Below are 11,674 nucleotides of genomic sequence, written 5' to 3'. Positions count from 1 at the left end.
CTCTCCCTATCTTTCTCTCCATCTTTCGCTCTCTCTCGCTCTCCCTTTCTTTCTCACTCTCTCTCTCTTTCACACTCTCTATATCGCTCTCTTTCCCTCTCTTTCTCCATCACACTCTCTCTCTGACTCCCTCTCTTTCTCTCTCACACTCTATATCTCTCTCTCCATTATTTCTCTCCATCTCTCTCTCAGCTATACATTGCTGAAGTAATATTTTTAACACAATGGCACATCAAGATCTGCTTGGCTAGGCTGAGTACTCAATTTGGAGAGAGTATTCTCACACCTTTGGGTTGATAACTTGATTGACATGTCGGAATAACAGATGGTACAGATAATGAGACGGCTTCATATGTTTATTTGAAGACTGATTGAGCCATAGGACGACCATGGGATGGTTGAATTGACCATGGGCACCAGGAACAATTGGAATACAATTATTTACTGCAGGTGTGTTATTGAACAAGAACCAACTACAAAAACAATCCAGCTGCTTTTGCACAGGATAACATTGATTTGATAAGTATTTTTTCCACAGATGGTTACTTGTGCTAAGGTACTTAGGCTACTTGTACAGAGATACAAGTGTTCAGCTGTGAATTGTGCTAGTTAGTGTGTTGGTTTTAATTTCGCTCAGGCAAAAGCGATAGCAAAGATATACAGTAGATTCCTTAACAAGCAAGTCAAGACAGTTCTAAACAATAACATACAAGCCTTATTCAGAGAATTTAAAAAGACACACAGGCAAATATGCCAACATTGTTTCCCCCACAAGCAAACAGAGATGGTCAATGATGTATTGCTATTAAAGTTTGAATTCAAACTGATAAAAACTGCAAGGACATTAAAGTACAAAATACATGCTGTTGAGACAGCAACTCTCAATCAATATACTACTACAGTATCAGTTGTGACAGTAGGTGGAACAGACACACTATATTTCTACAAATTAGAGAAACTATTACATCAAGTGGATGGTACAGTAACTAACTGTTCAATCACCATTTTAAAACGGTCGCTTTTTTGGTTAATGTTATCTTTTTGCTTTGAAACTCTTTCAGTTGGGTGCGATACTTCCAACCTACACAAACCTTGACAAAATACTATACACACAGTCTTCTGTTTTCATAGCCTCCAAAGACCATGTTCGGTTTTTGGTCACATATCGATAATTGCATTTGCTACAAACCACAAGATCCTCTAGATCTCAGATCCTATGCAGTATTGTCATTGTCATAATTCCATGAAACTGCTGTCAAGTGTCTTCAACCAACTGCGAGTTATCCTGTGTCCATTTTTTTCTTCAAATAAACTCAACCCACCAATCAGTAATTGTCCAATCATATCTCTGTGCTATCCACTTCCTCATCGTCCAAAACGGAGTCTGACTGAGAGATCATGAGAAGTTTCTCTTTGTTGGAGTATCGCCTTGAGCACCTGTCCTGTCTTTCCCCGGGGATGCTCTCCTCCTGTTCATTGGCTATTCCTCCTTCCCTCTGACTCTTAGCCAGACCCTGCTCTGAGGTCACTCGGCTGAAGGTGGTCACCTCACATGACTCCCTTGACTCAAAGGACTCCCCCCCCAGGTCGCCCAGTTTGATGTACCCACCTCCTCCCGGTACCTCTAAACGAGGGCAGCTGAGTCGCCGGGACCGTTCCACCTTCCACTCGGTGGGGGTGGATGGAGTGATGCCCAGGTCGATGGACCTGGAGTAGTCCGTCAGGGCGCTGAGGGACAAGTGAGAACCCATCACCCTGGGGCCAGTGGGGGACGAGGGGAGCAGCTGGATTTGGGAGCCCTGAAGCGCCCCCTGGAGGCTACCACTGCTCTTGTACACCTCCACAGAGTCCTGAGGCAGGAGCATAGCCGTCTGCAAAGTCTCCACATTTGCCTGGGTGGTGGTTTCTGGAACACCGTACCCAACCCAGGCTTCGTCTTCCTCACCAGAGTCACACAGGGCAGCCCTGCTCCTCCCTGCCTCTGCTTTGGCTGAATGCCTGCGCTGATGCTGGTTGGCCCGATGGTTGGGTTTGGTCATGGGGAGAGTGAAGGCGTTGACTGAGGAGGCCACTATAGTCCGGGTCTCCCACCGTTTGGGGATGGAAATCGGGCTGCTCTGCTGGCCGGCCCCGCTGTGTCTGGAGATAGTGTAGACTGTGTCGGTGAACGTCTGCCTCTCTAGAGATGACACCCTTGACCTAGTCAGGGAGTGGCATCTGGAGGGGCCCAGGCTGCCCTCGTCCGGCGAACCTCCCGAGGGCCAAGTGCCTTTAGCTAGTAGGGCGGCGGTATATGCAGCGCTAGGTTTGCCCTCCACCCCTTTGGACTGCATGTAGTTCACAAAGCCATTGAGCGGCATGTTCTCCTTAGTCCGCAAGCTGTGGATGTCAATGACTGTGGAGTAGATGTCCCTCAGGTTGATGATTTTGGTCTTCTTATCGCGGTTCTCATGCAGCACCGCGTTGGCGCATATAAACAGGAAGATGCCAATGCCCATGATGAGGGGACCGAACACCTTCAACTTGTCCGAGTACAGGTACTTATCCAAGAACTCTGCCAGGAAGCCCATAGACGGCTGCTCTAAACCTGTGCCGTTGGAACGATTGTTACTGACCAAATCCCCATCCAAGTGAAATCCGTCCTTCGCGTTGTTCGTCCAGTTGCCCGTCAGCCCTGACTCCTCCTTTTTGTTGTAAATTCTCTGGATTTTGGGCGGATCCGGGTACAGTGGGCTCTCCCTGGGCCAGTAACCCAGTATAGCCATGGCAATGCCCACCAGTAGGATTAGAATCCCAATAGCCGCCACCACACCCGAGATGGAGCAGAGATTCAGCTTGCCCTTGACCACCACCACCTCATTCTTCCGCTTCTTCTTGGCTTTTCTCTTCCGCTTGTTCTCGGCACGGCTCTTAGAGCGCAGTGAGTCCTGCCTCCTGTTGATCCGCAGCAGGCCTCCGGTGGCGATCATGGTTGGGACTCGGCAGACGGACTGCTCACTCACTCATTCTGAGGCTAGAGAGAGAGGGGGAAAGTGAGGAGGGGGAGAGAGAGGGGGGGAGTGAGTGAGAGGTAGGCAGGGAGAGAAGGTCAGAGAAAGGGGAGAGAGAGAGACAGAGAAAGAGAAAAGGGAGAGGAAGAGACAGGGTTAGATAATAGACCTAGATGTGCAATACTGATGATGATACTCAAGCGGTCGATAATAGTTATTCCACTGCTGAATTTGATATGGTCATAAGCTCGTGATACATTTAGAGAAGAGACACTTGAACAAACGCCAACACAAACTACTACATTCCTATTCAGTGCAATAGCGCAACACCTCCGCTATGCTCTGACTAATTTAGATCATCCCAGTGAAATATGCATGCCAAATGAAGCTCTTTCAGGATGAAGGAGGAGCAAAACAATGAGAATCAATGCAAAGTGAAGCCTGTTTTCCGGAGGCACTTGCTCACTGGGTGACAGCTCTAGACGTGTGGGAGTGATGAGACTTCCGCCACAGCACAGCGAGTGGAGTGAGACACATGCATGTGCACACACACACACACACACACACACACACACACACACACGTGCGCTCTGGGGTGAATGCACCAAAATGACAGAGTGGCATAGCAGAGCGGGATAAGCAGACATTCTGTGGCTTCACAATACAGTGTTGCAAGAACAACAGGGACATATAGAGCAACACACACATCTCACCGACTGCTTGCTCGCTGGCTATAAAGCCTAGTAGAGTGTGAAGAAAGAAAACAGCTGGCCGTCCACTGCCATGCCACTTCAATTTCTACACGCCAGGTACCACCTTTACCAAATACTACGGTTGACAGCTGCATAGAGTAATGCATCATGAAACTCTACTACATTGTGCACATGGTGAAAAGGAACCCTATAGAAAACATTGAATACAGGAACAAGACTGTCCCTTAAAAGCCTACACTGTGTGTGTAGTGTGCTTACTGGCTCTTGCTATGCACGGCACATCAGGAACGGATTTGAGACTAAACCTTGGGGGATGCCTGCAGTTGGGTGATAAATCATTGGGCCGGAAAAGCTCTAAAACTTTGAATTAGGTACACCGTCACTATCAATAGCAAAACCAACAGCAATGTCAATACTTATACAATGAGTGGAGAAAGATACCACTGAGCTATCCCCTTGAGCTAAAGGCAGATAACGAAACTAAAAGGAGATGTTTGAAAGCATCCAGTGAAAGTCAATGTGCCTGAAAATGTGGTCTAAAAAGTGTGTTGTTGTGAGCAGTCAGTGTTACCAGACATGGCGGTATTCTGGCCCAATTGAGCTTCTTTTGATGTTATTGTGCAACTGGTGATGGTGCACATACAGCGAGCAAATGCACCACCTTGAAGAAGCCAAGCAGAGCCAAAGAAATTCAAGCTGCCCATACAGGTCTCCTCACCTCAACCAGAGAGGAGTAACACTCACACAAGACTGCTGCTGTCTCAGCAGACCTAGTCTACCTGGACACGTCACACTGTTATGCTTTGATACAAAGATCTTTGCCATTTGTGGAGATTTGCCATGGAAATGCTCTCCTTTCTCTGACTACTCCACTGACTACTGTGAAGAGCCAGTAAATATATGATTCTCCATAACATAGGCACATCGACCACCCCAGGAGGGCATATTCAAATACATAATCCAAGACCTAAATCTTGTCCACAGGAGTTCTAATCATACAAAGGTTCATTGAGATGCATGGAGATTGGTGCACACTGTAGTTCCCAGCTGGAGCGAGTGACTCGCTGGTGGCGTGAAACAGTCAGTAGCCACAGGATGAATAATGCTAATGAGAGAAGGAGACGATAGCAGTGTGATCCAGAGGAACTCACACCTCGCTCTGCCTGAAGGTGTTTCATTAGCTCACAGACACAGCTGATTATTGATGGTTACCAATCAACACATGGGTATAATGGCTTCAGTCTAATGGTAATTAGTTCCAATAGTCCCCCTAAAACAAACCACGATGTAAGGGTGTAAATCAATCACAAATAAATCAATTATTCAATGATGCATTACACCCCTGTGTGCAACACAAAAGATGTTGATTGCACATACTTTATTATAAATCTCTTATCAAAGTAGTGAGAGAAAGAACACACAAAATCCCTGAAATATGGCCATTTTGAAAGTGTACTCACACACTCAACAGAAATTAAATTAGAGGATGCAGCTCTTTAGCTCGCTAATAAAAAAAACATGCTCCTGGATAAAAAATAAACCTCTTTTAATTCTCCCCTTGCTGGCAAACAGATGGAGCAGAAAGAAGCACCTGGTGTCGGAGCTAATTCAAAGGGACAAATCAAATGGCTGCTGGGCCCACAGGAGCACTTTCAGGGCTATACCCCTGCACGCGGCATCCTAGACCCAGCTGAGACTTATCAACACAGCGAGGAGCGACTAACAAAATGGAGGAGTGAAGAAGCTAGCTAGTAGCTAACGCCTTCAGGGAGGCTCTGGAGTGTTTGTGTTTGTGTTGGCCTTTTTGTATTAACCCTTGGTCACAGGAGGTCAGTCCAATTAAAATGGCTAGCTGTCTGTTTGGCTAGCTCATTTAGCTTAATGTGATCACTTCAATATTAGCATTGAAAAAAAACTATTCTGTTTTTTTCTCTCACTTCACTAGCAGACATTTTTTGTCAGCTCACAAATGATGAGGACAAGGAACTCTCCTGTGAATTTGATCAGATTGGTACTATTAACAGTGAATTACTGTATATTATTTAAAGATGTCCTCCAGTGATTTTTTTACTTTTACTGTTGAAAAGTGTTATCCCTGGCATAAATACAGTAAAGAATAAACACCAAAGGCCAAAAATATGTACATTTGAGCAAAATAGTGTTTTTTAGACACAACTGCAAACTTCAAGGAGTACGGCATTCAAGGATCTGATGGGAATTTGCGATGTCATCTGTCTCCCTCCTTGCTTGAGGAACAATAGAGAACGAAAGAGGAAAGGCCCACCCCCACACTTGTGCCATGTCATAAGGATACTTGGACCACTTATTGAGATGCGCCTTTTGTTAAGTAAATCAGGTGACAAATGAGCTGAAAAGGAGACTGGAGTAGCCATAAAATTAAATATCTCCCAGTTGTAAATCAGCAGGGAGCGAGAGAACACACAGTGCTGACATTTGGTGGGAATAGCCTCCTAGTTGTATATTGCAACTATAATTCTTCATTTGTGATGACAAATGTACTGTCCAGTTACAGGTCTCATTAAACCATTGTTGTCTGAGCTGCATACACACTCAGAGAAAAAAAGATGCTATCTAGAAACTAAAAGGGTTCTTCGGCTGTCCCCATAGGAGAACCCTTGTTTGTTCCAGGTAGAACACTTTTGGTTTCAAGTAGAACTGTTTGGGTTCCATGTAGAACCCTTTCCACAGAGGGTTCTATATGGAACCCCAAAAGTTTCTACCTGGAACCAAAAAGGGGTGTCCTATGGGGACAGATGAAGAACTCTTTTGGAACCATTTTTTTATGAGAGTGCAAGCGTACATCTCTCCCATAGAGAAAATATAAGCTTCAAGGCACGCTTTGTAGGGGGTACGTGTGTCAGCAACTATTGCCTGGCACCTATGGGTGTAGCTAAAGCGATATGTTCAAGTTGGGGACTGTGTCAATCTGTAGACAGAGGTGATGTAACCTGTCATCACTTTTCTGTCTTCAGTTTCTTGGCAATTTCTCGCATGAAATAGCCTTAATTTCTCAGAACAAGAATAGACTGACGAGTTTCAGAAGAAAGGTCTTTGTTTCTGGCTATTTTGAGCCTGTAATCGAACCCACAAATGCTGATGCTCCAGATACTGAACTTGTCTAAGGCCAGCTTTATTGCTTCTTTAATCAGGACAACAGTTTTCAGCTGTGGAAATATAATTGCAAAAGGGTTTTCTCATGATCAATTAGCCTTTTAAAATGACAAACTGGGATTAGCTAACACAACGTGCCATTGGAACACAGGAGTGATGGTTGCTGATAATGGGCCTCTACGTATATGTAAAAACAAACCACTACTGGTGCTGTCTCAGAACATTCTTCTCCTCCCTGACAGAGAACCCATGTTCTTTACACCATCTCGCCATCCTCCAACAAAAGGCACACTGCTCATTTCTCTTTGAAGACAGCAATTCAGTTGAATACCAGGGAATAAATATATTGGCAGGAATAAAACTGTACTATAATTCATATAGCACGGCAATCCATCAATAGCCAATGAGTCAGGCAGAGACAAATCGATTCCTGAGATTCCTGATTAAATTAATTGTAAATTACAAGAGATGTAGCAAATAGATGAATACTATGACATGCACTCTGGACAGTAAAGAACATTTCAGAAGTAACTGAAGCATGACAGGGTTGTATTGTCCACCTTCTGTGAAGTCAATAAGGCATTTATGGATTGTTGAATGAACCTTTGAACTGCAAACTAATCTGTAACCTCAGCGTCGCAGCGGGAGAATGAGGTACATATAAACTGTCATATAGGAAGGACATGTGAGATCAAATAGAGTTCGTAAATCTAATCTCAAACAAGCACACTGTGCAATTTCCCTCAAAGCTATGCATCATAAGGATGCAGGATTGGATCGAAGGCTGCTGGCATTGAAACGTTGACGTGCTGATGTTTTTGCCTGCTATTCTATTGATCTCTTTAACTACTGTGTCAAATGATGTCTGAGATCATTAAACACATGAACGCTGGCAAGAACACACACAAGTACAAGGTCATGCACACACACGCACTGTACACACACAACCACAAAAGCACTCATGCACACACACGGATGAGGGATTTATTATATGCTTAATGAGAAGTAAAACACTGACATTCCAAGCATTTCAGTGCTGTAAAGGCAAACAGAGACGGTAGTCATCTTTGATTACATCTACCCATCATAAACCTTGACCAAAACTATAAAACCTGCATCATAACACGGTTGATCTCTCCTCCATTCTCCCAGAGCTGGTATATAAACAAGGGTGAATAGTAAACACATGATGTACATTATGATCTCAGAAATGGTACCTGAAGTGTTGAAATTCCAATGACACAGGGAAACTTAACAGGCTAAAAGTAAAAGTCAGGTGACATTTTGGTGTTGAGGAAATAGCAAAGGGGTACCTTGGTACAATCGAGTTGGTCCTTTGATTCTGCCGACCTCCTGTGAGGCACTATTCTCTACCAGTCCCTCCAGCGCACCTTGGGAGCCTTCATCTTGTTGGTTATATACAGTATATTGGTTATTTAAGTTCTGCTATTAATATCTACTACTCCCACACCTCCAAACTCTCCTCTTCATAGATAGATATACCCACCACCAACACTCATCTTATCGTCCATCTCTCCATAAATAGCAACTTAACTTGAAACTTGAAACATACCTCAACAGTCCTCAGCTTTTCTACTGCACTGTATCGGTCTTTTCACCATGTCTCCCCAATAGAGCTGGATACAGTATACTGTATTTATCTCTGTGGTCTCATCCCCTTCTGTCAAACACAGAGACTTGACTACTGTACCTGTATCCTATAAACATCCACATTCATCACCATTTAGTTATTTGCAGTAAATTCACCAGGTCCATAGCTCTGTCCAACCTCACATGGCCTCTAAACACTCTCCATTGCTATAACTGGACTCTACTGGACTCTAATGCTTGTGTGAATGACAGGGTTAGTCCAGGTGTCTTGCTTGCCAGAAAAGCACATTAGCCTGCTGAGCCGAAGCCTAGGCATTGTCTCTCCGCAGGGAGATCCTCTCTGACCCAGAGCAAATCGTCTAAGGCAAGCTTACTAAGGTCACCAAACCACCTCTGTTGCACATGCAAGAGGTCATGGTGCTAAACATGCCCTGGGGTTCTACAGGAGTCCTATGGCCCGGTTAGTTAACCCGTGGGGTGGGACATGTTGTGCTGGGAAGGTGTTATCTCAAACTGTATTGGGGAATAGCAGGAATCTTGTTTCTGAGGAGTCTGTGTCTGTTTATCTGAGGGATTTTCATCATGTGTTTGCCTATGTTCCCTAAGGCAATGGCCAAACCCAATTGTCTACTTCCTCAGAATTATATTTGCTATATGATTAGGAGAATATTTGATCACCATGCGTTTAAATTGCAGCGAGTTATGTAATAGGTTTTAGGATTATAGGAATTCAATGTCAGCTGTCTTCCCCAAACAATCTTAATCCTCTTGTTTATGTTCAAGAGACCATTTCCAGACAAAATTGATGCACTTTACAAAAAACCTGAGTATATCTTCACATTTGAATAATTGATTACATAACTAGCCTAATAATGACATGGGTTTAGTTCGGTCACTTGGTAACTGATCTCCAAATTGCTGTTAACAAAAGTGGGGTTCTGATTACGTGAATACTCCCTCTTTCAAACACACTTAGTCACAATGTGTGGTGAACCACTGAACCCTGTCAAACGCTCACTGTACACACACACACGCACACACACACACACACACTAAGACATATACACTTGCAGATGCACGACAACACACACACACACACACACACACACACTAAGACATATACACTTGCAGATGCACGACAACACACACACACACACACACACACACACACACACACACACACACACACACACACACACACACACACACACACACACACACACGATGATGACAGTAACAATTTGAGTCAAGAGGAACACTGGGGTGCCAATGGCGAGGCAACCAGACAAAGCAGCCAGTCATATGAGAATATCTATGACCATGCCACAGACTTTGATGTGAAACGCACTTACAGTGCCATTAAACAATGTTCACTTGACACTACAAATGAGTTTAACTTGGAACCAAACAAAGAATAGTATACCTACTGTAGCCGAGTATAACAACTATTCAGTATATAACACATTATGAGGACAGTCAGTAAGGCTTGTGGATTTCCAAGTATGGAAGGCAAGCTTATGTCATGATAACAGATGCGCATTGTGATTTTACCAGCACTCCACATCCAAATGCATGATGTCTGTCAATTATTCAGTCATTCAGTCCTAGGACAGGAAACGGAGTATTCATAGTGCAGTTGGTGTATATTTAGTAGGCTATTCATGGTTATGATAACATTACATTTTAGGCTCTATTGATAGGCCTATATAAATTGTCAGATATGGCTATATTGATATAGTGCATTAGGCCCACTACATAATCTACATAGGTACAGAATGTCTTCAATTGAAAATGCGGTTTTGTTCCCAATTGAGCAGGAGCAAAGAAATAATGTTCAATAGGCTTCCTGCGGTCGTGACAGGAGCTATCTATAACACATATTGAACAAGCACAGTAAAAATGTATGAAATTCAGATGAGCCGCTTATTCTAGCACTAGTAGGCTACTTCAGTATCATATCCAAACGCCTATATAATGGTAAACTTACCATAGAAGACAGACAATACAACCACATATTAAAAACCCTAAAAGAAAGTTTCGATTACCGGGCGCGGATATCTCATGTCGTAAAAGGAAACTTCCTTTATTCCATGTAATTCCATTCTGGCAAAGGATCTGGCAATCTTCTTCAGCAAGAGGATCCAGTCACTGTCACCCGGCGATGTAGTTTTCATCGAGGCTCAAGCCTTTCCAAGTCAACCTGCGTCTGGGAGAAAAATACTATCCTTTTTATTCGGCGCACTCGCGCTCCTCTCCAGGGAGTGTCTTGTCAGAGAGCAGCGCGCCGAGTTTGTAATGGAGAGTTTTGTGCTGGCAGGCAGCGGGTGATAAGGGGCTATTGTTAATGTTTTTCTAATTCTTGGGTGTTGTTGCTATGATACCACCACAGCAGCCATCGACTGAAATTGCTGCAGGATTTGAATAATTGCCTTCTTAACTATCCAATCGGTAACGAACACTCCCCATCCATGGTTGGATCTGCAGCCGTGTGCTGCTGCTAACGTCCAGAGCGCGTGTGGTGAGACCTCTCCAACGTTTTTGGCTAGAAGTAGGACCGATGGACTAGTGTTAGTGTCTGCAACTAACCAGCGCAGGGCACCTGGAGCACTCAGAAACATCTATAAAGAGCTTTCTATCTGCATCTTCACCACATGGAAACGCATCACCTAGGTTCCAAAAATCCGGGGGCTGCGGAATCTAGTTATATACGGGAAGAATGGCTAGAGGTTTACCAATAACAGAGGCCAAATCGAAATATGCATTGCACAATTTTCTTTTAATTCTCAAACTGATTCTGGGGAAGATGAGTACGCATTTTGATAATAGAGATTCTTTCTGCAGGTGGAGCAAGTACAGCCAACCGAATAATTGTGCTGAGATGTTAGGCATATCAGTAGCACGCTTACCTATAGCTACCAACTACTGTTGTACCAGCAGGGTTGTGTAGGTTACTTTCTAAATGTAATCTGTTACAGTTAATAATTACCAGTTCAAAATTGTAATCAGCAACGTATCTTTTGGATTACCCCCAAACTCAGTAACGTAATCTGATTACATTCAGTTAATTTTAGATTACTTTCTCCTTATTAGGCATTAGAAAAATAAAAAATGTATGTTACCAGTTGAATGACATCTATTGCAGGATAAATCAATGTTAAAGTTTACATAGCTGGCCATATATGGATGTTCAATTTTACTTTATGGGTTGGATATGTAGGCTTCTTCGAA

At 43.7% G+C, this 11,674-nt stretch overlaps 1 protein-coding gene across 1 annotated transcript; it reads right to left on the bottom strand.

Moving 5' to 3' along the window:
- Positions 1–338: 338 nt before the first annotated feature.
- On the bottom strand, positions 339–10,984 carry LOC115195570 (transmembrane protein 200C-like). Its single transcript, XM_029755558.1, has 2 exons — positions 10,492–10,984; positions 339–3,013 (listed from the first exon to the last, which is right to left on the bottom strand). The coding sequence occupies exon 2, from the start codon at positions 2,967–2,969 to the stop codon at positions 1,341–1,343; it is 1,629 nt and encodes a 542-aa protein (XP_029611418.1). The 5' UTR covers positions 2,970–3,013; positions 10,492–10,984; the 3' UTR covers positions 339–1,340.
- Positions 10,985–11,674: the final 690 nt, after the last annotated feature.

Source organism: Salmo trutta, chromosome 6, assembly GCF_901001165.1.
Source record: "Salmo trutta chromosome 6, fSalTru1.1, whole genome shotgun sequence".
Classification (NCBI taxonomy): domain Eukaryota; kingdom Metazoa; phylum Chordata; class Actinopteri; order Salmoniformes; family Salmonidae; genus Salmo; species Salmo trutta.
This window is presented reverse-complemented; position numbering and strand designations above follow the sequence as displayed.